Genomic DNA, 27,674 nt, shown 5'->3' with positions numbered 1-27,674 from the left:
TAACAAGATTTTATCCTACAAAAGGTTCCATCAAAACTCTAGATAACAAATTAGCTATTCATAATAATATGTAAAACTACAATACTAAAAGTCATAACCAACAATGAAAAAAATTGGAAGAGGAAGGAAAAACTCGTAGAAGAATTTCCCGCCTTGCTCCTATTGTGTCTCTGCCTCTTTAGGTCGAATTTGTGTCAAAAGTATGTTCAACCCCCTCAAAATACCGTTTTTCCATGTATATATACCAAGTAGGGTCGGGCCCAAACAATTATACCTTCTCCTACGGGAAGAAAAATAATATTTCAGGTCTGGAGGCTCGCGGTCGCGGTATTTTCCCAGTGCACTGCCTCAGTCCGCGTTCAGGCCCGACCACGTTTTTCACCCTGTTCCGTTTGGAATTTAGAAAAACGTAAAACTTGAAAGTTGTATCCCTTTGAGTTAGCTTTCCAACCATATATTATATAGCCCAAATGGAGTTCGGAGCAAATAGTTATGTCTATTTTACTAGACAGTGCGCAATATGCCTAATCGAGTCTTCATTTGTTCTTAACTATCAAATTTGACCCCCGAACACGATCCCGGCTTAATTCCTTGGGCTTTTGCTCAGACTTCAAAGCTCCAAATCACTAGAATTCATTCCATAACATCTATATAGCTCGGAATCACTCCTACAAGGCATAAAATACAACATTAGTGCAAAACACTAGCGATTAAAACTCAAACTCAATTAAAGTGCAGTAAATTATAGAGTAATAAGCGACTAAAAAGCCTATCATCAGACTATCACCACTAAACTGAACGTTCCAAAAGGTGAAGAATATATACTTGTACATGAGAAATCGCATGGGAGCGCAGTTACATCGAATCCTTCACTCCTAGCCATGTAATTACTGGATGGGAAGAATACAGTATTATTGCAGCTGCCGACACTCTTACTAAAAGTAAAAAGTATAGAATTTCCAATTTCCTAGAGTCTTAGGTAAGTGAATCCACCATGGAATTGAATCTGTTTCTCCTCTTCTTTTATAGGATTGACTGCTTATATATGTTGGTTTCTTCTCCAAAGAAAGGAGAGAGTTTTTGTTTCAGCTATGTTGTTGGAAGTGCTGGAACCAAACAAAAGCTTTGTAAGCTACAGTAGCCTGCTGTTTTTATTTTGTGCAGCATTACTTATAAGCAGAGAATAGGGAAGGAAAAGAGTAAGAAGACCGTAATCCTGAGCAAAATGATCTGTCAATATTTTATTGCATACATGGTTTTCAAGTAACAAATCACGTTATAACAGTCTCAATTTTGTGCCTGTCATATTTGGAGTTCCAGCTGTTTTATAGAATTTGGAAGTCTGACGAAAAAACTGCAAGTTATGTATAAATTTATTCCCATATGAAAATTAATTAGTTGTCCAGTTTTTTAGAGACTGCTGCCTACAAATTCAGTTTCTTATATGTCAAGAAACAATGGAACTTAGACTCATTTGTAGAAATTGGGGTTCGACGAGGCTTTCAACAATAAATGTAAAATAAGACTGCGTAAATAAACCCAATAAGATTTGGCTCTTCCCGAGATTTTGAGTTTCGCGCATCTAATTACCCTTTTACTCTTGATACTACCAGGTGGAACGTCATTAAACCATATAGGATCTGTTCCATCGGCTCATACCATATAGTATTGGCCAATCAAAATAGGGCATGAATAACAACCATGACCGTTGGCTCGTGCAGCCATATGGGATCCTTCTCTGGCCCACTCAAAGGTTTGAGAGTCTTGTGACAATATAACAGACTCAACCTTTTATGTCGAATGGTGAAATTTCACCTAATAAAATCGCCTCCTAGATTAATTATAGTGGTATTTCCAATTACATACTCATACCTTTGGATTATTTAAAAGCTAAATTATTGAAAAAATAGCACGGGCTAGCCAGTTTTCGGATTGGTCATTAAAAAATAGCCAGCATTTGCAAAGTCATTGAAAAATAACCACTATTTTGTTGCAACACGGAAAGTTCCAGCATAATATACTGAAAATCGGTGTACCTATATATGGACTTCCAGCATATTATGCTAGAACTCCAACTCGCGGAAAGTTCCAGTATATTATGTTGGACCGGTATAGTATACTAGGACTCCAGTATAAATATACTGGAGTTCTAGTCTACTTATGCTAGAACTTCAGTATATTATATTGGAATTCCAGTATATTATACCGGAGTATTTTTTGGATTTTGAACAGTGTTTTCATTCAAATTTATCTTTACATAAAAAACAGCTAAATTTTGATTACTTTTAAAACTGTGGCTAAATCACCACTTGTAAATCTGACTATTTTTGAATTTCTCTCTATTTCACTTGAGCAGCAACAAAAATTGTTAATAATTTATCTTTAGCCTTTTCTTTTAATAAATATTACTACAATTTTTTTGCCTTTTTATTTCAACTTTTCTTTCTTTTCCTTATCCTTTTCTCTCTCCTCTTTCAACACCATTGCTAGCGCCTGCTCCACCAATGTTTCACCACTTAATCAGACTTAAACAAACAGAAGTCTGAACCCAAACCCAAATATGTCTAAAAAAAACTCCATTACTGGTGGAAAGAAATTCCATTAAAGGAATGAAAAAGAAAGAAAATAGAATTAGAAAAAGAAAGAAGATAGTGATTAGGAAAGAAGAAGCTAATCTGGCTTCTGTTATTTGGATGACAACATAAGCATATGCTGCAAAGGGAATGAAAAAGAAAAAAGAAAAAAGAGCAAAAATGTAACATTTCGTGTGCAAATCACCACCAAACATAGATTTTGGTATGACTTTTCAAGGGGGCATATATTCTACTTCCAAAAAGTCCAAGGAGGTAATAGGACACCTGTGAAAAATTGGTGCGTAGTTCAAACTTCAAAATATGACTACAGCCTGGGAGGATCTATGCCTTTTTCCATAAATAAAAGGAAAAAGAACAACTGCACGTAGACATACAATCTAGATGTTTTATATCACTTTCAGATTTAAAAACCAAAAATGCTAGTCATATTTTGCTTGTAATTCAGATGACGATGTCAATCATTTTCAGTGAAGCTTATTGAAGAACCATCTCTGCTAAAGACTAAAGGTGAAAAGAAAAGAGCTGAATGGTCTAGGTCCGTCCTTGTTCATAGAATGGTCTAAATGTACCCTATTCATTTTAATAAACTTGCAACTACCTAAAGCTAAAAGCATGCAAACTTGACTTGAAAGCCGCAGCGTCACAGCTGGGGCACGAGACCATCTCCGTATCAAGCAACTTGATTCAGCCATCCATGTTCACACACATTCCGCAAAGAGCAGGCATTTTCCTTAGGTTCGGGGACTTTAGACTTACAAAGGGTATGAATATCCTCGCAAGTACTTCGAATCCACACCTGATTCACGTACCAGCGCCAGACGTCCTGTTCGCGCTACCTGTTGGATGTATATCAGGACAGAAAGCTTAGCCTCCAAAAACACAACAAGGAAATTGCAAATGAAAATTAGAGGTTTCATGTGGGGCCGATGAACATAGAGCTTTTGGGAAATATACAGAAACTTTGGTAGTACGATATGCACCTTTTTAGCCACTGTATGAACTTGGTCATTATTAGTCATTTGGTGGGCTAAATAAGGAAACACAACATCATCTGTTTCCCTATGGGTTGTGGATCTGAAAGTTACTTATCAGTATAGCATTAAACTCCATTTATTTTATTTCCGGTTTGCAAGCGAATAGTTTTATCCTCTATATAGCCATATGGTGGCCAAATTATCTCTCACATCCCTTTCTCCCCTTCTCATGTTTCCCACTTCAAATCTCCTCCTTTTGTCCCTTTCAGGTGTTTACTCAATGTCTAACGACCTTATTTTTGCTCAATTTAATGCCAAAATTTCATTCTTAATAGGTGATGTTAAAAATCTCGTGAAGAAAAATTTACAGATTATATAATACATTTAGGTCAATGGCGCCTCTTCACAAAGGTTCAATTCTTATTGCCTTCACTTCATGAACTGAATCATAAGCTGGAATCCTTACGTTGATCCCAGTTCCCTTAAATCTCATGAACCAAACAAATGAGTGATACACTCTAGTAAAAACCAGTTATTGCAGTGACCCTTATCCCTTTGTATCACAATTCCCTTTACATCACAATCCCTGTACTTACCAGCTCATTTTGTGCAAGCTGCACTGCATATTATGGATAATAATTTTGATATTGAAACAATATTATTGCAGTAACTGACCTCACAAATACCATAAGGCTCTAGTAGCCGCTGCAAAGCAACCATCTTATGCAAATCTCCTGTAAGCTGGAAAAAGCAAAGAAAGTAATAGTTCATTATAATGGCCAAGAGAAGCTTCATCCAACATTAGATAAAATTAAAGGTCCGCCTGGTTGGTTCATAAACTGCAATTGAAGTGCATAAAGAGCTCTCATCCAGGCTTTTTTCTTCTTCAGGACAAAGCTTAAGAGTGCTACTCTGTACAACATAAAGAACCAAGAAACTGATCCATCATCTTATATTAGATCCACAATACCCACGGTAGCTAGAGGGATCAAATTGGAAATGGTGAAAGATTGCATGTTCGTAAAAGCAATAGTTGGTTCATGTCAACTTTATTGAAGTGCAAAACCTTATATAAGTGATCAAGCATCAGCCCTGAATGATGTATACATGTCCTGTAAACTAACAAGGTGGGAGTTGGAGGATGAAGCAGGCACATTTGAGAGACCAAAATGAAAGATCAGAAATTTAAAAAATACAATGTTTCTTGCATTAACCACTAGGCATACCATACACCCATTACCAAAGACAATCAAGTCCAGAGAGGACAAACTAAAAATACTAGTGTAAACAAATCTTTACCTCAAGAGTTATAGTGTGGTCAGACACATCAACAGCTTTTGCTCTGAAAATGCTGGCAATGTCAAGAACATTGCGACGCGCTGCAGCATTCACAGCAATCTTTATCAACATTAGTTCTCTTTCCGCAAATGGGTGGTGAGTAATATCCCGAACCTGAAAGGATGCAATAAATCAAAACCGTTTATCACTTTCTGCTCGTTTGCATGCAAATTAACATCGCAATCTTAGATCGATAGGATATCCTAACAAGTTATTGCATGGAGCTGGACACCAGTATTGGGTTAAGACAGTAATACGGATTATTTGGCTCTTGGCTTGGAAAACAATTATCTTTATTTGTTTCGTTTTAGTTTGGACAACAAATGTTTGGATCTGGTTCTGGAATTGATTTCTTTTTTTTTTTTAAAAAAAGATACATAGGATTAAGAATTTTTAAAAAGTCTAGAAAAAAATGCGCTTGCTCTTCTAAAAAAATTATAAGAATCAGCTATTGCATTTTGACTAGAGGAAGTAGGTCCAGATAAGAACCAAAAAATAGTTTTCTGTTATCGGAGAAACTACTTCAAACCATATTTGTTTTAAAAATTAGACAAATTGGTCCCTTGTTAGACATGAATAATTTCAAAATTAAGGGATATGACATGATAAGGTGCATGCCACTGTATTTCCACATCCACCTTTTTGTTTAGCCCCAATCACATAAAAAGAAGTAGAAGGGGTAAAGGTCATTCAATTGATATATTCTGAAGATAATAGTCATTAAACATCACAACGCATAAAATCACTCAGAATACTGAAAGGAATAACATGCATATCAAATCTAAAGCATACACATTAAGCTTATAATATGAATGATTACATATACATCAACTGTTAAATAAATCCATGAGCAGTTCAATACTTGAGGAACAATTTCTGGAAGCCACACCAAAAAGAAGAAAAAGAAAAAGAAAACACTGCAGTGCTTAACCAGGTGAACATATTAATCTATAAAATTCATACTCAATTTGGAAAACTGTTTTCCAATATTAAACATATTCTGTCACAATTTTGTGGAAAAAAAATGACCAATAAAAAATCACCATTCTTACACCACCGCACTTCCCTGCCTCTCAGGAAATTCTATAGTGGACAGCCATTTTTAAATTGAAACAGTACAAAATCTTCCATCGGATTGGATGTTGTTGAGCAAGCGCTCATGATAGATGACTACTTACCTCATGAATATCAACCAACTTATATAGTTGCTGCACCAACTTGCTAACTGACTCATCTGTGCCAGGAACAACTGTTGTAATACGAGAAAGCCCCTCAACTTCAGCATGTCCAACAGCTAAACTCTGGAGAGGATAATTCAATACATTTAAGTACAAAAAAAAACCCTACAAATGAAAGACAAAAGGACGAGGAAACTTGGGTTCTGTTAAAAGAAGCGCAAATATTTGAACATACTTGGATGTTATACCCTCGTCGAGCAAAAACTCCGGTGACTATGTTGAGAACTCCAGGAGTGTCATTCACAAGCATTGACAAAGTATGTGAGCGAAGCCCACTTGTCTGGAAGAATTAAGCCAAGGGCTAACATAAGCATCACTTGTAAGCAGTTTTCAATTTAATGGACTAATCGTCAAGACATAAAATTCAAGAATGAAAAGGCTAGCAAAAGCTGTTCTCAATCTGGAACATCCTTAGAATTTGCAGCATATTATGGGCCATTTCCCCATGGAAATTATTCAAGCAAATATCAAGAAAAAGAAAACTGCGACAAAATCTACATCAATAGAAAATGCAATCAGTGAGAAATTAAGGAGGCAAAGCTGTAGTTTTTTTTTAAACAGTCAAATACAAGTTGTACAGATGACATTTCATATACGGTGCTTAAAATCTGATCAACTTATTTTATCTTAGCCCCGTTGGGGTAATATTAAAACTTCCCCAGATGCATTTCAGGCCATCCTAGTCTCAGTGGTGGCAAAGATGAAGAGATCAAATCATTCCTTCCTTTGGTTCTTTTATTATAGAGAGCAAAAGCAATAAGCCAGCCATATACAATACAAGGAAAATGCAATATAACAAAAGGATGTTCTTTGGTTTTCCAAGAAATTCAACAAAGCAGGCAAAATTTAGATTTCAGACCAGCCCTCATAAATTGCACAATTAAGTTCATATCTTTTACAGGCTATAGAGAAACAATCATGTGATTTATTTGCATCTAATGTCAGGCAAGATGGTCTAATTCGATCTACTCAGATGACAGATTCCCTGGAAATACTGAATAAAAAAGGATGTAACGTCAAAACCTTCATAAATATGAAAAAAATATTCATCTAGAACGGAACAAAGGCACCTTTGAGTTACAGTTTACAATTTCTTACATCTTCATCATTGAGAACACCCCAGTGAGCATCAAGAACTTGACTGACTCCAGAGTTGTCATCTGTCTCAACAGGATAGACATCTCCCTTCGTTTGGCAAAAAGAAAGTGCATCCAAAGTCAGATATTAAGGAGAGAGAAGAGAGTTTTTCCATAGGAAAAAAGGTAAATGTCAAATCTCAAAAGACATTGAAGGCCATGCATCGACGGTATGCACCATGTTAGGTTTTAATATCATACCCAATCCATTAGTGAATGACTAATAATATTATGCTCTAGCTGTTTTAAACCATACAACTAGTTACAAAGATGCATTTTGTGAGTATGCTTCCTGTATAAGGGACCATGATGCACTAAAAAGTTACTTATAGAAAAGGAAGTTACTAAGCTCCAACAATTCACAAAAGTACACATAAATCAAACGGATACATTAAATTCCTTTAAAAGTTATTGAGCATATTAAGATTCACATCTTGCAATCTTGACTATTTCTTTTGTAAGCTTATCAAAAAATAAACTGAATTCTAATGATTGAAAGAAAATGAATCATATAATTTTTCATCTCTGAGTAAATTATGAGTTGCTGACAAATGACAATTACCAACTAGCAATTGCCTGTGTATGAGGTAACTTGTAAGTTCAGGAAAGAAACAAATTATATGTTGCTACAAAGAAACAGGCACAATCCATGTAACTTGCATACCTCAGCCATAGACATAGATTCTCCATTAGGGGTCCTCTTGATTGTCCTCGAAATAGTACCAGCAGACATTGCACCTTCAAGATCTGGGTATGATGCTGCTGAAAACCGCCAAAAAGGAGCAGATTCCCCCATTTTTTCCCTTCTCAAGGCAATCTATGTTCAAATCAATCATGTGACGGTGATTACTTGAGACACAACTTTAAGAAGCAAATCTAGAAAAGAATATGCAACTCAAAAATTATATGATTTCCTTTCAAGATACCTTCCCAGTGCGAGCAATTTCTCTAATTCCAAATTTACTTAAGTTCCTCTGAACAGCCACCATCTTCCCTGGATCTCCAGTTACCTGTTTAAATGATAAGCATCAGAAAGACTGGATCGACTTTGGGTTAAATATACTTTAACTGTTCAACCATGTCATGCAGGAAAGTTAAATGCTACTCGCAACAACTAAAAGCATGAGAAAACCACAATTTGTCAGTTCTAAAGCGTGTTTAGCAAAATACAACCTCAACGCTTATTGAGACGACAAATACATGTGTACGGCGAAATCGGGGGGACCAATTTCTCGTTGATAAAGTACTTTAGGAGATCGCCTCGGAGGCTCGAGACCTCGAGCCGGGTACTTCCCTCAAGATCTGTCGACACCCGGCCTGGGGATAATGTTGGCCGAGACCCCGACGAGCATGGGAGGCTTCCGAAGAATGCATCCGGAGCCGGTTAAGTCTACCAGGGCAGTCTAACGCTGGTCTACGTCTACATCATGAAGCTAGTTAGCTGTCCCATCCCGCTTCCTTTATCATTTAACGTACCTTGTACTAAGTTTGGATTCCCCCCTCTTATAAAAGGGGAATCATTGGCACTCTGTAAGCAGGTCGCTCCAACTATTCTACATCAGATCAATAAACATCTCTCTCTTTTCTCTCTAACTTATCGCTCGAGGCTACCTTCTTCATTTATTGCTTTCATACTTGTTCTTTATTTATTGCTTGATATTGGCCATAAAGAGCCTCCTTTTAATTATATCCTAACTGTTAGTCCCTTCCCGGTTACCCCCGATAGCTCGAGCTCGAGCCCAGGCATTGACCTCGAGGCCCCTCATCGGTCAGTCCGAGGCCCGGACGTCTAGCTCCTCGGTTTGATTACAACCCCGTTTTAGTTCGTATTTCATCGTTAAGCTTCACGTATCTAGCATCAACTGCCTTAAATACTAGCATAAAAATAGATCACGTATTTTTAGAGTCCCATTAACAAATTTAATTGTTATTACAACAGTTTGGCGCCTACCGTAGGACTAAAAATAATAGTGATTATTTTCTTGCTGGTTTCGTTACACAACGCAAGTTATCTTTCACACTTTTTCTTGTCCAAGATCTTCGATTTCAGGTCAAAATGTCTGGTTCGGTAAACAGAGTTGAGAACGACAACCTTGAAAACCACGGAGAAAATGGTGTGGCTGTTCCAGTCGTTGGCGCGCCACCGCAGAACCCCGATAACACACCTGGACCGATTCCAGCGGACGCGGATTCGCAAGACGCGCAGCAGGTCGACGAAACCTCACACACCGACAGGAGCATACGACATGGCGACCAACAGGAAGCCCAAAAGCCCCAGCTCGGGAAGAACACGAAGTTAGTCTTCATGTTATTTTCGAAATGTTGCAGGCACAACAGTTGGCTATCGCTCAGTTGCAAAGCCACCCCAAGGCTCCGAGCACAGCAACAGCGGAAACAGCTCCCCCAGCTGAACAGGTACCATGGAGATCAAGCAATAACGGATCGATAGCCGACCCTGCCATCGTAAAAATGCTTGAGGATCTCACCAAAAGGATCGAATAGGGCGAGAAAATGATAGCAGCCAACGACAAGAAGGTCGAGACCTACAACTCCAGAGTCGACCAGATCCCAGGTGCACCCCCGGTCCTCAAGGGTGTGGATTCGAAGAAGTTCATACAAAGGCCGTTCCCCGAAGAAGCGGCCCCGAAACCCATTCCAAAGAAGTTCAGAATGTCGGAACTCCTTAAGTACAACGGGACCACAGACCCTAATGAACAAGTTACTGCCTACACCGGCGCGGTAAAGGGAAACGATATAAAGAATGACGAGATCGAGTCCGTATTGTTAAAAAAATTCGGGGAAACACTCTCGAAGGGGGCCATGATGTGGTATCACAACTTGGCTCCTAACTCCATAGATTCATTCGCCATGCTAGCAGACTCCTTCGTAAAGGCACATGTCGGTGCCATCAAGGTAGCGACGAGGAAGTCCGACGTTTTCAAAATCAAGCAAAGGGAGAACGCGATGCTGCGGGAATTCATGTCTCGCTTTCAGATGGAACGGATGGAGCTACCGCCAGTCTTCGACGACTGGGCAGTGCAGGCCTTCACTCAAGGTCTGAACGAATGAAATTCGGTGGCTTCAAAACAGCTCAAACAGAATTTGATCAAGTACCCGGCTGTGACCTGGTCAGACGTCCACAACCGGTACCAGTCGAAGATCAGGGTCGAGGATGACCAGTTGAGAGCCCCTTCGGGCTCAGTATACCCGAACAGGCTCCTGGCAAAGGAACCAAAACCAAACAAAAAAAGGTATCAGCCGTACATCGAAGATAGGAGGAACGCCCCGAGGCGCAACCTACCTCGCAATGATCGGAGAATAGATCGAGGACAGGATCCTCGAGGGCTCACCAACAGAGCCAGATTCGATCGGAACGTAGTGCCAACGGGTGCGCCCCACTTGTTAGAATACAACTTCAACGTCGATGTGTCGGACATCGTGTTCGCCATCAGTAAAATCAAAGACGCCAAGTGGCCCAAGCCTATATAGTCGGATCCTTCGCAAAGGAATTACAACTTAGTATGCAAATTTCACAACACGCACGACCACAGGACCGAGGATTGTCATCAGCTACGAGAAGAGGTAGATCGGCTACTTAACAAAGGGCATCTCCGGGAATTCCTTAGCGATCGAGCCAAAAATCGGTTCCGGGAAAGGGAGGCGACCAAGAAGAACGAGGCAAACGAGCCACAACATGTCATCCACATGATCATGGGGGGCGCCGATGCCCCGCAGGAACCCGTAATGAGAAGAACGAAAATAACCATCACCAGAGAAAAGCGGACCCGAGGATATATTCCCGAGGGCGCCCTCACATTCAGCGAAGAAGACACCGAGACCTTGTCTCAACCTCACAATGATGTGCTGGTAATCTCCTTCCTTGTAAATTCTTTTCAAATAAAACGTGTACTCGTGGATCCAGGTAGCTCGGCCAATATTGTCAAGTCGAGGGTGATAGAGCAACTCGAATTGCTCAACCAATCGTGCCCGCCAATCGAGTCCTCAATGGATTCAACATGGCAAGTGAAACAACGAAAGGAGAAATCGTCCTTCCGGTCACCGTGACCGGCACGACCCAAGACGCCAAATTCCATGTCATCAAAGGAGACATGAGGTATAACGCCTTATTCGGACGACCGTGGATACATTGCATGAGAGCGGTACCGTCCACCCTTCACCAGATGATGAAATTCCCAACAAAGGACGGAATTAAAACCGTCTACGGGGAACAACATGCGGCAAGAGAAATGTTCGCGATACACGACCTGGCACCAACGCTCGTACCTCCACCCTTGAATAAGCCAAAGGGCGATCGGGCCTCACCCTCGATCAAACTTGACGAAATGAGATAAAGGACCATACCGCGTCCTCACCTTGGGCGATTGTAATAAATCAGCCCTCATGACTGAAGCGTATCAATCCTCGAGGCGTCGCCGGCATATCTCACTTCAAGGTACGGCCATCTCCCTTTTTTATTTCGAATTTCGGACTAACCCTTATGCAGGCACTCGATCGGAGCGGTCAGAACGCTAACATTGCTCGAAGACCTTAGGGTTTTAAAAGCACCCATTGCACTCTTTTCCTACGACCGAGTTTTTATCCCAAAAAGAAGGGTTTTACCGACAAGGTTTTTAACGAGGCAACATCTGCGTGCTACCTAAGGGAAACTCAACAAATGCTCCAAACTTCTTTTGCAGTCAACTTTGAACGTTGGGGGGCATTCCCCCGGGAAGCCACCCGCTCAGAAAAGTCATGAAACGCCAAATGGGGTCCCTGTAGGAAAGTAATATACCGGGCCAAACATTCAAATGAACCGTGTCTATATAGCCGGGCTCCCGTCGGCAAATACGTGTACTATTGTACCGAATAATCAAAGAATATCTTTCACCAAAAACATCTCATAATCCGAAGAAAATTCAGCATGTTCACAGCAAGGATCCCTCCATCGAGTACGTCCCGAAATACTCGGAGACTAGCGTCAACAATTTGATACCCGCATGGCCTCAGGGTCGGGACTCCATGCTCATAAGCTCTCAATGAGACAATTCCGAGCTCACGAGTAACGGCCTTCGAGCCTAAGCAAACTCGATGATTCGGAGACTATCGCCAATAGCCATTCGCGTAAAAACCCAAGGCCGTAAGACCCCAAGCGGGCAAACTCGGTCTAGCGAGATCTATTTAGCATAACAACGAAAACTATAAGATCTCAACATGCACGAAAATACTGTAAGACTGAGGCATGAAAAAACATCAAGACCTCAATAGACATGAAAATATTATAAGACCTCAACAGGCATGAAAATACTGTAAGACCTTAACAGGCGTGAAAATACTGTAAGACCTCAATAGACATGAAAAAACTATAAGACCTCAACAGTCATGAAAATTTTGTAAGACCTTACTACAGGCATAAAACTCGATCCCGAAATTTAGGCTATATGTCGCATTTGTAAGACTCCCGAAAGGGCATACCCTCGATGTAGACACCTAAACTACCACGCTCGGGATCATAAATGGCTCCGGCCAAACACAAATGACTACGGTCAATACGGCTGCATCAGCCAAATTAACGCGACTCGGGGACGCCCGACCATCGCTATAAAATCACAGGTCATTACTTCGAAAAGAATCGATTAAATAGGCTACCCTCGACAGGCAAACGAGCTTCGACCATGTCAGCTCCAAATCACAAGGCTTCGAGCTACTCAACCTATAAGCTAAACCTTCCGAGGTGCTCGAACATCGCCGCAAACGACTTGAAATCGAGGTTCTTCCCGAACCGACGACGGGTCAGGCAAAATTATTTCAAAAAGTCCTTAACGAGAGGAAAACAAAGCCTACATATGCCTAAGGGCAAAAGCGTAAGAGTCATTGTCGCCAGCCAAACGAGCCTCAGGGCCACATACTAAAGGGTCGCAACGACCAAAAACGTAAGAGCAACTGTCGCCAGCTCAAAATTTGAAAACTTGAGGGTCAAATGAGCTTGAGTCGTAACCCGATTCGGAGACCGAATCCAAAATAGTTAACTATACATGCCTAAGGGCATAGCGTAAGAGCCATTGTCGCCAGCCAAACGAGCCTCAGGGCCACACACTAAAAGGTTGCAGCGACCAAAAGCGTAAGAGCCACTGTTGCCAGCTTAAAATTTGAAAACTTGAGGGTCAAAGTGAGCTCGAGTCGTAACCCGATTCGAAGACTGGATCCAAAATAGTTAACTATACATGCCTAAGGGCATAGCGTAAGAGCCATTGTGGCCAGCCAAACGAGCCTCAAGGCCACACACTAAAAGGTCGCAACGACCGAAAGCGTAAGAGCCGATGTCGCCAGCTTAAAATTTGAAAACTTAAGGGTCAAAGTGAGTTCGAGACGCAACCCAACTCGGAGACTGAACCCAAAATAGTTAAAATATAAATGCCCAAGGGCAAGGCGTAATAGCCATTGTCGCCCGCCCGTGCAGACACAAAAGCTTGAGGGTCGACTAGGCTCGAGTCAAAACCCGACTCGGAGACTAAATCCAAAACAGTTGAGCAAAGCATAAGAGCTCCAACGCCAGCTTACACTAAAGGCCGCATCAACCGAGCGCGTAAGAGCCTCCGGGCTTGCCTTATGAGCTCCAGGGCCATATCACAAATCTAAGAATTCTCACCAACTCTGAAACCGGTCCGCCTGGCCGAGAGCAAAGCAGAAAGGGGTACAAAAGAAACAAAACCTCGAGTTCTTTGTTATTTACAAAAAGGTGCATTCCCCATCTACAAACTCGAAGGCATCGGGTATCGCATGTGAAGTGGCAAAGTCTACGCCCCGCCCCCGAGAGTTACGAGCTATCAGCCTCGTCTTCATTCTCCTCAACATCCGGCAAGTGATCGAGCATCACGCTCGTCCGCCCTCGCTCGAGCCAGCCCTTCCGGAAGAACAAAACCCCTGGTGCCGATCTCTTCAAGTACCCTTCTTCAGGACCTACAACGAACATATTCCTCGATCCTCTCTTTACGATGGAGGGCCCTCTTCAACTCGGCTTGGGCATCAGTAGCGTCCTTCAAATGAATCGCCATCTCCTGATCAGCCTTAGTCCGGCTCAATGCTGCTTCAGCCCGAGCATCAACAATCTCAGCCCCGACCTTCGAAAGTTCGAACTCGAGCTTCATGATCATATCCGCTTGAACTAAAGCGTTGTCACGAGCCAAGTGGAGTTGGGCCTCGAAGGCAGGAACTTTAGCCAAGGCACCCTTTTCTCTTTCGAAGCTTAGGCCTGCGCCTGAGCCCTTAGCTCGCCCCAGTCATCCCTGATTCGGTCGTCTTCACCTCTAAGGCGCTCCAGAGCCTCCGTCTTTTTCTACAACTGGGATAGGCGAAAAGTTAACCCAAAAGGTTAAAAAGCGAAGTGCATACCCGCTCAGGACGAGAAATTACATGCCCCATCAAGTAGCTCTCGTAATTCGAGCTCCGGTACGCCTCATACCGCCAGTACATCAACTCAACTTCCTTCTCCTCGCAAAGGAGCCTAAGGGACATACCCTCATCCAGGGCCTTCCAGAGCCTAGCTCCACAACGAAGCAGTCCGAACTCAGGCTTGTCGGAGGCCTACAGAAGAAAACTCAGTAAGAAGTATAAGGTGATAGCAAGAAAGGAATAGCGCAATGCTCACTATGATATTTTGCTTCCCATCTGTCCCAAGACAAAGCTCGCCACTCGCGCTCCTCGAAGGACGAGTGGGCCGCCAAATCCTCGGGCCAAGCCTGGCAGGTCGAGAACGTCGCTCGACGCCCGTAGAACCAGTACAGAAGAAGGGAGGAAAACACAACAACTAAATCCGCTCTCGCCATAGGCAGAACTGGTAAAGCACGGGGCGCATCACCTGAGAGTATAGCTCCATTCTCCAACAAATAATACGGGCTCCTAAGGTATAATGCCAGCAGTCAGCACCCCGGCAAAGCGACTTGTCCATACCCAATCTCTGTTGTCCTCAACGACAGCAACGAAGGGCGTAATCAATCGACACCGTGAAGTCAGCAGACCCAGATGAACCCGAAGGCCGGGGGCGAAGCTCTCTCCTCCCTATTGGATAAACCCCGACATAGCCGCCATAGCGGTCGCAAAGTTGAAGAACTAAAAGGCAAAGAGATGTACAGGCGTGTTAATGCCAGAATGCCGAAAACATGGTGCAGAAAGAAAATGGCAACTGCTTAAAACGGGGTAACCCCTAAGAAGGCGGAAACAACCTTATTTTATATGTGGGAAAGGCGGCAATGATTCGCCTACCTCAAAGCCGGTCAAGAACGCTAGCCGATAACATCCTCTCCAGTCCCAAGGCAGTACCCGACCTCAAGGACCTCCGTCAAGGTAAGGCTACGCTCCAAGGGGCTACAACGCCGTCGCCAACACAAGGGTGGCACCCGGCTTCGAGAATCTCCATCAAAGGGAATCAGGCTCTGAAGAAATGAGCGTTTTTTGAACGTCACGCGTATGGACCTAGATCCGGGTGCCGTCCAAGGTCGGACAAACCCTCTTTCAGAATCTATCTACAGCACCATAAGGCTATTCACACTAAAACGCGCTTCCGGGTGGTCCGAGTGCGAGCAAGTCTTCGCTCGGAGACTGCTTTCAAGAGATCAAAAGCAGCCCCCGCCCACGGATCCCCGAGCAAATTTCTTCTCAAAGGTTATTACAGAACTCAAATGGTAAGTCACGACTCCGAGGCCCAAAACATTATTCTCATTTTTGCGCGAAGTCAGGGTCCCAGCGGCCCGAGTTTATCGGCCTTATTCAGGTTCAATCCAAGGAATCACAAAAAACCCCGCACGAAGCCGTTTTCATCAACCGAAGGCCGGAAGGAATACTCGCATCCGGGTTCAGTATTAGCAACAACAAACAGGATCATGCATTCGGAGTCTCCGCAAACATAAAGAAATACGGCAAGTATCAAAGACAGGAGTCAAGAAAATATCCTTATATTCATAAATGTTTGCTTAAGCTGGCCCTCGAGGGGTCCTTACATATGATTACAAAAGCAAGGGGATCCTTACACAGGAACAAAGAGGCGGAAGGGTGTGCATACAACAAAAGCCTAAGAATCTAGCCTATTCCCAAAAGTGCGTCCTTAGTAGCGACATCTTCGGTATCATCTCCTCGGGCGCGCGACCTCAAAGACAATATCTTCCAAGCCCAATCCCCTCGGGAGTCTCGTCTCGACCCTCCCGGAATGGCATCTTCAAAAAGGAGGATATAGAAGAGGAAAGCGATGGAGAAGAGCAAAGTGACGAAGGAAAAACCGAAAGGAGACAAGAAGCGGCTGGGTGAAAAATTTGGCTAGTATGAACTCAGCCAGTATTACTATATAAAGCCACTTCTTGAGACGTTGCCTCGGCCTGGGAGGCGATAGCTAGTAGAAAGTGCCGCCATACCCCAAGGAATCCAAAGGGGGTGTAATACGCCAAGCCGAGGAAGGAGGGGGAGCAGCGGTGTATAATCCAAATACTTCTTCGGGTCGGAGGAAATCGGTCCTCTGCTTCATCGCTCCGAGCTAGCGGAGACAACAACAACAATAACATCAAGGCAGCACAACTTCGTCCGACCAGAGAAGGTTCGGGAGACAGGCCGTAGCACGCATGATGTCGCCGTAAAATCTTGAGGCCATGGGCCTCAAACATAGCTAAACAACACGGAAGAAAGATAGCAAGAAAGGAGGAAAGGATAGATATCGGATGATGCTTGGATAAAAAACTGGTCATAAAAAAGCCCCATTTATAGAAGGGAAGGGCAAAATAGCCGACGACGCCATTATCGCCCTCGAAAAACGTAACGACAGGCGCATTCAATGCGTTCATGGGAGCTGAATCAACGGCAACATTATGACCCTGATGAACGAGAAATCACGACACGTCGAATGGCCCTGAAAAAGCGAAACGGTGAAACGTTTCGGCACTGATAAAGGGTTGCGTCATCAACACGACGTCATTATGGGAGCCCACAGAGTGGAATGTCAAAATCGTTTCTTATCGCTTCTCTCTGAGAAACGCGGAGACTATTTGTGTACGGCGAAATCGGGGGGACCAATTTCTCGTTGATAAAGTACTTTAGGAGATCGCCTCGGAGGCTCGAGATCTCGAGCCGGGTACTTCCCTCAAGATCTGCCGACACCCGGCCTGGGGATAATGTTGGCCGAGACCCCGACGAGCATGGGAGGCTTCCGAAGAATGCATCCGGAGCCGGTTAAGTCTACCAGGGCAGTCTAACGTTGGTCTACATCTACATCATAAAGCTAGTTAGCTGTCCCATCCTGCTTCCTTTATCATTTAACGTACCTTGTACCTTGTACTAAGTTTGGATTCCCCTCTCTTATAAAAGGGGAATCATTGGCACTCTGTAAGCAGGTCGCTCCAACTATTCTACATCATCAGATCAATAAACATCTCTCTCTCTTTTCTCTCTAACTTACTCGCTCGAGGCTACCTTCTTCATTTATTGTTTTCATACTTGTTCTTCATTTATTGCTTGATATTGGCCATAAAGAGCCTCCTTTTAATTATATCCTAATTGTTAGTCCCTTCCCGGTTACCCCCGATAGCTCGAGCTCGAGCCCAGGCATCGACCTCGAGGCCCCTCATCGGTCAGTCCGAGGCCCAGACATCTAGCTCCTCGATTTGATTACAACCCCGTTTTAGTTCGTATTTCGTCGTTAAGCTTCACGTATCTAGCATCAACTGCCTTAACAACTAGCATAAAAATAGATCACGTATTTTTAGAGTCCCATTAACAAATTTAATTGTTATTACCATTTTCACGGTAAACAATATGATATCTTGGTAAAACTGGAGGTATTGCTGCAGTTTACTCAGCCATGAGTAAACACCATTGACATACATTGATAAGCTAAAGAAATTCATTTGGGCAAAGGCAAAGGAGGATTGCATGTTTGGTAGATTAGGTCATGATTTTTCTTTTTCCCAAAACTTAGTTTCGTCTTTCTCTTATTTGGTACAATAATACTATCTTGAGATATAAAATATACGACACATTGTTTTTATTACTATCTTGGGATATAAGATGTGCAAAAACATTGTTTTCCACGATTTGCGTTGATATTAGCCCTTTGTGCATGTCCTGATTTTCACCTCTTTTTGCAGCAGAGGTGAAAGTCTCCACACTTGTAGAAATACGCGATGCTTAGAGAAGCACTACTACCAACTTCATCAATGGAAATACATGATTGACCAAATGACCACTGCTGGAATCATAGTACAAGATGTTGGAAAAGCATAAGAGAATCAAAGGACCCCACTGTGATTTCTCCTATATGCCAAAGCCTTGATGGCAGAATTAACCAGTACATGTACTGCGGATCCGGGTACCAGGTGGAATGGTCGAAGTGCAAACTAGCGTGGCGCAGATAACACTACAACAACAACATACCCAGTATGATCCCACAAGTGGAGTCTGGGGAGGGTGGGGTGTACTTCCATCTTACCCCTACACAAGGTAGAGAGACTGTTTCCTATAGACCTTCGGCTCAAAAAAAGCTGGCCCAGATATTAATGTGATATTAATGTTACTGGAAAAAGAATCCATTGGTAGATATGACAGGAGACTGACATACGATCTAATAGTCAATGTGAGATGCTTTTTGCTTCATAAGAATGAAACTTACTGCTATCAAATGAAAATCAGGTTCACAAAAATTACCTTGATCATCAGAAACCATTTGGAAAAAAAAAAGAAGGAAAAAGTCACAGCTCCGAGATATGATCTATTTGTTGAGAATAGATCAGAAAATAATCTTATCTTAGATGGAGTACAAGATTTTATCTGATCTTACCCCGGTTTGTTTTCCCGAACGGTGATTTTATCTAGTTTTATCTTTTAGTTAGAGATCAAATTTTATCTACTAATTTGAGGTACTCTTTTTCTTTAGTTACGAATACAACTTTATTTATTCTAGGAGTTCTGACTATTTACCATTCCTACTCTATATATAACACCCTTACATACTTTCTTGGGAATAGACTTGAAAAATACTGATGAATTGATATTGGTAAAATCTCCCTCACTATTCTCTCTTATTCTTATTCTGTCTCTACTTTTTGTCTCTCTCACTCTTTTCTCTCTATTTATTTTTTCTCTTTTCTCTAATTGTATTCTCTCGTTGTTCCTATTTTCTCCCTTCTCCCATCTAGCCCGCATTACAAACTCCATAACATTATAGTTGTATAATTACCAAATACCAGTGTTTGTATCTATGCAACAAAAAACATGTCAGACATTTGGCATCCAATTCACAAGCATCGAGTTCAAGAAAAAAAAAAAGATGGATTCTGATCTATGTCATCAAACCTCACCTCAATAGTCAGAGAATGATCAGATATATCCACAATTTTTGCCCTGAAAACGTCCACCAACCACATAACCTAGAAATGATCGAAAGATTTGGACCCATCATAAAATAATAGTAAAATGGTAATACGGACAATGTAACTCCAATACTCCAATAAGAACCTCTGTGCGGTATTTTGGATCGGCGCTGATTTTAATAAGCATTAATTCACGTTCAACTTGTGGATCCTTGGATAGATCTTCAACCTGACCATCAACTTTTACAGATTAAATCAAAAGTATCAAACACAAAAAGAAAAGTAAAAAAGGAGCGGAAGGAAGAAAACCATTACTGCGTGACCAGCTAAAGCTTGACATTATAAAGGCTCTTTGAGTAATAATTTAAGCTCTTTTATCAAATTCACTTAAACCCAGCTGATTGAATCATGAATTAGTTAAAAGTACTAAAGACCTTATTTATAACCATAGCTGAGATCATTTGCATGGTTTTGAGTATCAAACATATTTTAGCTTTTGAACATCATTTTCAGAAAAAGGAGCAATGGCATGTCCATTCAATTGACACAAATCTATAGACCAGAAAAAAGGTTATTCGAACATTAATGACATCACTTTAATTTGGACGCCACATGAGAACAATCCAGCAAACTAGTAATTTATCTAATACTCATTACCAAAAAGGTAGGTTTTGCTAAATCAAAAATTGGTAACACACCGTACTATGACCTCAATCAAAACATACAAGGAAGATGTTAATTTGGTTGCAAGCTAACTGTATGGAAACTACAAATCCAAGAGATTAACATGATTCACCAAACAAGCAGCTATAAATGCACATTCAATTCATTACCCACATATTTTTTAATTCTCATGTTACAACTGAAGCACATAATATTTTGTCGTGCATCAAGCAACCCCTAAATGGTTGACACTACTATTTCTAGTGCGTAAAGAGGAACCAAGACCTGAGTGCTTAGTCTAACAGCTTATAGATTAAAATACCATATGCAAACCAAAGTAATCACCTTGATCACATTTACAAGCTTTTGTAACTGTTCCATAACTTGCTGTAACACCCTTTCAGTTCCAGAAACAACTATAGTAAAAAGAGCCTTGTCCTTGTTTAGACCAACAGCAAGAGACTCAATGTTGTACCCTCTTCGAGCAAAGACTCCCGCAATACGATTGATCATTCCACTTTCATCACCAACAAACACTTGAATCGTATGGCGCCTAGTCCTGTAATCACATCTCACATGCATTTACACCAGCATAACTTCTTAATACTTAGAATACTTACACGAAAGACTTATTTTCCCTCCAGTCCATTTTGTGTGATACCATTTGACTGGAGTCTAAGACATGATTTAGACTTAGGTTTGTATAAGTAATAGTAGAAGAAAATATTAGACAAATAACAAAAAAGAAAAAATATTAACATTGAAATCATTGTATGGAGGTTAAATTTGATTAAATTATTAGTACTTGTGAAAACAGTAGTTTAAATATCTAACATCTTAAAACAATTTTCAAAAAGATTATCATATAAGTTGAAAATAGAAAAATTTAACCACGATTTTCTGTTTGTAGTTTCCAATCGTTATAACAGTTTTTTCTGCTCAGACATTGACAAATGCAAGCAAAAAAAAATTACTTTTGTCTGATGGAAGAGTCGAAAGTTGTGAGAGAGTTGTCTTCATTTGCAAATGTTCCATCAGCTTTGGTGGCAGAAATTACAACTGTTTTGGGGTTTGAAAGGAGAAATTTTGGTTTCAAAGTTGGAAATTGAACAACTTGGGAGAAACCCAAATGGGGAATAGAGGAATAGAGAGAAAGGAAGGGTTTATTTAGAGAGCTGTTGAAGGGAGTTGAAACAGCCGCCATTAACAACAGAGTTTCGTTGATTCTAATTTAGAGAGGTTAGAGGATGAATCGTTTTCGTTGATTCTAATTTGGTGAAAAATGAAAAGATAATTCCAATTTATTTAACTTCCCTTTGTTTAATAGGTGGGGTCACAGTCAACTATACTTTAAAGTTTAGGTTAATATTTAATGTTTTTTTACGGGAATTTCTTTTTTTTTTTTTTGATGTTTTTTTTTGTTGGGAAATAGCAATTTTGATCCTCGAGATATTGCTTTATTCAGAATTTAGTCCGTAGGCTATCCAACTGAATACATTTGTCCTTCAATTGATTCATGTGTGTGATTTTGATCCTTGAAACTATTTAAAGTTTTAACAGAATCATAATTTATATTTATATCTATACCTATATATTAGTAGAATATATATTTATTGTAAAAACACGAATGTCAAAACACAAAATGTTGAGTAAACAGAAATATTTCAAGAAATTTTAGCCAATTTTTATGCCCTTTGAGTTCTAAATTATGTCATGCCACCAGGTCGTGATGGCACCTAATTTAATCCTTTAGGTAAACCAACCAACATAAAACACAACCCAAATGGAAGATCATCAACTAAAATGCGAAATTTTAATACAAACTACCCCAAGAACTGGTATCACAAGTCATGAGCAACTAAGAATAGGAATACAATCCTGATATGAAGAAAATACTTCATCTGTTTGAATATACATAAATAGAAATACAAGATTTTAGGCTACTATGAATGAATGACAACTAATAACTGAAATGTTGATATATCTTCAATGCTCACTTTTGAATTCCATAACAACTTAGCTCCAAAATTTGCTCCCAAGGTGCAGAAGTATAGTATGAATATAACCGACGCCGTGTACTCATGAATATCAAGGCTAACCTCAAGAAAGTAGTGGCTATATTTTGGTCAAAAGATACTCACCTTATACAATTTGCACAGTTCATAAGCATATACAATAACATAGAAATAACCAAGAAATGACAGATATCAATAATAAGGTACACAATCAAAGAAAAAGATAATAAACATGTTTTTTCAGATAACAAGATCAAAGAATAAAGAAATGCACCAGCTCTGCATGTAAAGAAGATAAGCAACAAGTAGCATTGATTTAAATACTTCTACAAGAGTCTAGGATGTCTATGCATGATAAAGACTTAACCTTTACATTAACTGATACTTCCAAGTGTCCAACATCTTGCTAATAAGTTTCATGCATGTGTATAATGTATAAATATGCATATGTAGATGATATACATGTATATTTCTACATGAGTGTAGAATGTCCATGCATGATAAAGAATCAAGCTTTACAACAAGCAACACCTCTCTGGTGTCTCATAATACTTTGCATTTACGCCCTAATGTAGCATGGGTAATTACGTGACTCTGAAGAGATGAATTGAAATTTCATGCACCCGAGCATTATAGCTCAAAAATCAATCATCAATATTATAGAAATCAATCATCAAGCCGCACAAAATAAATCATAGTGCCATGACATAACAACTATACAGAATATCCCATCGTGCCAACCTCAATCCATATTAAAGAATATATATATATATGAGAGAAGTATATGGGATGCATATGGATATAGAGATAAAATGCAGAGATGTATGCATATATATGATGTATGACTCTGGCCACAATATGTAATCGAACATACAAGTTGCCCGTCACGTCCAAATACGATATCAAAAGACTAGATATGGTCTTTAGCATGATGTAAAAATACTTATGTAGTCATACAAATAAGTAAAGCATATCACAACTAGAACATGTACCAATCAAGACATAAAGAAGCCTAAAATTTATCCCAAATATGATACAACCTTGGTATTCGCATATACGTTTCTCATCTCGTATATATATTATCCCCAAGCACGTAGCATGTATCATATAAGTCCGTTCTTTGAAAAAATTCCCTCAAGTCGAGATTAAGAAAGATACTTATCTTTATCCCAGGCTAGCTTTGTTCTCTAAAATATGTATTTTCTAGATGCAACTCTATCCAATGAGTCCGATCTAGCCCAAATAATGTCAAGAAAGTCAAATATAGCTATAAAAATCAATTTCAAATGATGAAGCTTCGATCTTTAATAAAATCTTAACAGTCAACAAAAAGTCAACTCCGAACCCTTATAGTCAAAACCAGTAACGAGAGTCAAATCCCGATGACTTATAACATTTCATGATCAAATATGTGATTAGTTTTTAAATTCGAGTCCAAATCAGTATTCAAAATTCCAAAATACACTTTCTTATGTTTTGGACAAAAACTCCAAATGCTCTTATTTAAATCTACATTTTGATGTTGATCTAGTAATAGATTCATGTATAAACTATAGATCCAAGTTTGGATTACACAACCTAATGAAGTAGATGACAATTCTCTCAAAAGTCACTTTAATCCGAGTTCCCTAGCTCCCAAAATAATAAAATAGACTGAATGACGACGATGTTCGGTAACGCTTTTGTAGCTCCAAAGTTATAAGTGTGGTGCACCACATATGGGTGGCCTTCGAACATTCCTTAAATTATGCTAGGAACTGACTCATAGGAAAATGGTGAATTTTGTGGAATGTGTGTTCAAATAGAATTAATGAGCAACCCAAATGATTTACGAATTTTATTAGTCTAGCAAAGCTGAAAAGCGGATCCTTAACTTGCTTATGAGTTTGATGTCTCTCATTAACGATTTGCTCCAGTTTGTTGCTTAGAGATGGTTCCATATTGGGATGTTTTATCTGCAAAGGTGGAAACATAAAGATGTATGTCGGATGCAGGTGTTAAGGCAATGATATAACAAATAAAGCAAAGATAAAGGAAGGAAAGCCTATGAGTGACGACTGGCTGGTTGGCATGCCCTTCACTGAAATTTACAGTCTCTAAGGTACAAAGGTTTTTTGAATTAGTGGGCCTCCAGGCTGCGAAGGGCTTGTGTTAGTGGGCCTCCGGGATGTAAAGAGATGTGAAGTTAGTGATCCTTCGGTCTGTGAAGGGCTTTGAGGTTAGTGGGACTTTAGACTACGAAGAGCTTTGAAGTTAATGGGCCTCCATGCTGCGAAGGGCTTTGAAGCTAATGGGCTTGAGAGTTGCGAAGGGATTTGAAGTTAGTGAACCTCCGGGCGGCTTTGATGTCAGTGGGCCTTTAGGTTGCAGAGGGCTCGATGTTAGTATAAAAGTCCCTATACAGTGTAAAGTAAATAAATCTATGCATCGAGTTTGTAAATAACAACAATAACGACCCAGTATAATCCCACAAGTGGGGCCTGGGGAGGGTAGTGTGTACGCAGACCTTACCTCTACCTCGATGGGGTAGAGAGGCTATTTCCGATAGACCCTCGGCTCTAGAAGATGAAAAGACGAAAAGAGACAATATATCAGTACCATCAACAAAAACCATGGAAATAATAACAACAACACAAGAACCAGTGAATAGATGGAAAGCAGAAATAATAACTAGTAAATAGGGTCTGACACTATGAAAACGGAAGAGTAGTATAAACACAACACTGACCACTAGCAGTCTAAGATTAAATTCTATCTGCCTAGCCTCATACTAGTAGACTAAATATGCTCAACTACCTCCTAACCTACAACCTTAATGCTCGACCTCCACAACTTCCTATTGAGTGCCATGTCCTCGGAGATCTGAAGCCTCGCTATATCGCGCCTGATCACCTATCCCCAATACTTCTTAGGCCGCCCTCTACCTCTCCTCGTACCCACCAACGCCAACTGCTCGCACCTTCTTACCGGGGCATCCAAGCTCCTTCTCTGTACGTGCCTGAACTATCTGAGCCTCACTTCCCGCATCTTGTTATCAATAGGAGCCACGCCCACCTTCTCCCGAATATCTTCATTCCTAATCTTATCCATCCTACTGTGCCCGAACATCCACCTCAACATCCTCATTTCTGCTACTCTCATGTTCTAGGTATGTGAGTTCTTAACTGGCCAACACCCAGCCCCATACAATATGGCCGGCCTAACCACCGCTCTATAAAACTTACCTTTGAGTAGCGGAGGCATTTTTTTGTCACATAGGACTCCATATGTTAACCTCCATTTCATCCACCCCGCCCCTATACGGCGTGTGACATCCTCATCGATCTCCCCATCCCCCTGGATAATCGACCCAAGTTACTTAAAACTGCCTCTATTGGAAATGACCTGTGATCCAAGCCTTACGTCCTTGCCCGCTTCCCTCGGCTTGGCACTGAACTTGCACTTACGATATTTTGTCTTCGTCTTGCTCAACTTGAAACCTTAAACTCAAGGGCCTATCTCCAAACCTCTAACCTCTCACTAACACCACTCCGCGTCTCGTCAATCAGAACAATGTCATCAGGGAATAACATACACCATGGCACCTCTCCTTGAACATGGTGTGTCAGTGTGTCCATCACCAGAGCAAACAAGAATGGGCTGAGTGCAGATCCTTGGTATAACCCCATAACAACCGGAAAATGCTCAAAGTCGCCTCCCACTATCCTAACCTGAGTCTTAGCTCCATCATACATGTCCTTAATCGCCCTAATGTATTCAACCGACACATTTTTAGCCTCCAAGCTTCTCCAAAGAACCTCTCTAGGAGCCTTGTCATACGCTTTCTCCAGATCAATAAACACCATATGCAAATCCTTTTTCCTATCCCTGTACTGTTCCACCAATCTCCTAATAAGGTGGATAGCTTCCAAGTAGAATGACCCGGCATGAACTCGAGCTGGTTGTCTGATATAGACACCGTCCTCCTCACCCTCGCTTATACCCTCTCCCAAATGTTCATGGTATAACTCAATAATTTGATACCCCTATAGTTGTTGAAACTCTGGATGTCACCTTTGTTCTTGTACAACAGAATCACCGTACTCCATCTCCACTTGTCCGGCATCCTCTTCGTCCTAAAAAAATAACATTAAACAACCCAGTCAGCCACTCCAAACCTGCTCTACCCACACACCTCCAAAATTCTATCGGAATCTCGTCAGGCCCGGTAGATCTGCCCCTGCTCATATTACACATAGCCCCCACGACCTCCCCAACCTTGATGCACCTACAATACCCAAAATCGCGGTGGCTCTAGGAATGCCCCAACTCTCCTAGCACAATATCCTGATCCCCTTTCTTCATTCAGAAGTTTATGAAAGTAAGTCTGCCATCTCCGCTTAATCTAGGCCTCTCCCATCAATACTCTACCGTCCTCGTCTTTGATGCACCTCACTTGGTTCAGATCCCGAGCCTTCCTCTCTCTCGCCTTTGCCACCCAGAATAATTTCTTCTCCTCGCCTTTGGCCCCTAGTTCCTCGTACAAATGACTAAAAGCTGCAGTCTTAGCCTCCGTGACCGCCAGTTTTGCCTCCTTCCTAGCTACTTTATACCTCTCCATGTTCGCACTCCTCTCTACCTCACATGTGCTCCCTACTAACTCCAGGTACGCCGCCTTCTTTGCTTCCACTTTACCTTGGACCACTTCATTCCACCACCAGCTGTGAGCACGTGATTTTTGCCCTATATATGAATTATTCCCAAAAATTCAAACAAAATGATTTTTCTCTATTTTTGCAATTTTTGTGAATTTTGGTGTTATTTTTCTGATAATTGTTTGCATTAATTCATATGGAAAATACAAAAAATACGTATTTGCATTTAGGATCCAATTTCATATTTTAGGTTAAGTTGTTTTAGAACAAATATGAAAAAATAACAAAAATGGTTCACTTTTGCATTTTTATTGTTTTAATTGTGAATTCATCACGAAATAACTTTTAAACAATTTTAGGCATTAATTTGTTTAATTTTGAAATATATTAGGACTTCATTTTAATTTTTATTTTAATTTTGCATCTTTATAAAAAAAAAATCAAATCAGAAAAATAATACAAAGTTACAAAGGAGAGGAGGGTCTTCTTAATAAAAGACACCATTTGGGCTTTTTAATTCAAAATCCCCTGACCCAATTCAGCCCCTATCCGCTTAACCCACACCCCAACTAGCCCCAACCTGACCCGTTCCCAATTGACAAACATGAAACGAACGGGCACCCTAAATCCTAATCTCCCAAGACACAGCCTCTGTTCTTCTTCTCCAAACCTTCCGAATCCAACGATAATCATGTCCAAATCCATGGCAAGTGAGCCTCATATCCACAACCCACACGT

General features: G+C 40.8%; 1 protein-coding gene across 2 annotated transcripts; it reads right to left on the bottom strand.

Moving 5' to 3' along the window:
* Positions 1 to 2,996: 2,996 nt before the first annotated feature.
* LOC107770361 (acetolactate synthase small subunit 1, chloroplastic) lies at positions 2,997 to 21,573 on the bottom strand. 2 transcript variants are annotated; one of them, XM_075219763.1, is made up of 12 exons: positions 21,262 to 21,572; positions 20,633 to 20,846; positions 19,770 to 19,853; positions 19,613 to 19,681; positions 8,207 to 8,290; positions 7,945 to 8,097; positions 7,243 to 7,329; positions 6,320 to 6,424; positions 6,085 to 6,207; positions 4,868 to 5,020; positions 4,244 to 4,309; positions 2,997 to 3,430 (listed from the first exon to the last, which is right to left on the bottom strand). In XM_075219763.1, exons 1-12 carry the CDS (start codon positions 21,489 to 21,491, stop codon positions 3,347 to 3,349), a joined length of 1,452 nt encoding a protein of 483 aa, XP_075075864.1. In that variant the 5' UTR covers positions 21,492 to 21,572; the 3' UTR covers positions 2,997 to 3,346. The 2 variants fall into 2 exon arrangements, with proteins under 2 accessions (XP_075075864.1, XP_016445149.1); XM_016589663.2 differs by lacking the exon at positions 7,243 to 7,329 and having other exon boundaries at positions 21,262 to 21,573.
* Positions 21,574 to 27,674: the final 6,101 nt, after the last annotated feature.

Source organism: Nicotiana tabacum, chromosome 8 (genome assembly GCF_000715075.1).
Source record: "Nicotiana tabacum cultivar K326 chromosome 8, ASM71507v2, whole genome shotgun sequence".
Taxonomy (NCBI): Eukaryota; Viridiplantae; Streptophyta; class Magnoliopsida; order Solanales; family Solanaceae; genus Nicotiana; species Nicotiana tabacum.
This window is presented reverse-complemented; position numbering and strand designations above follow the sequence as displayed.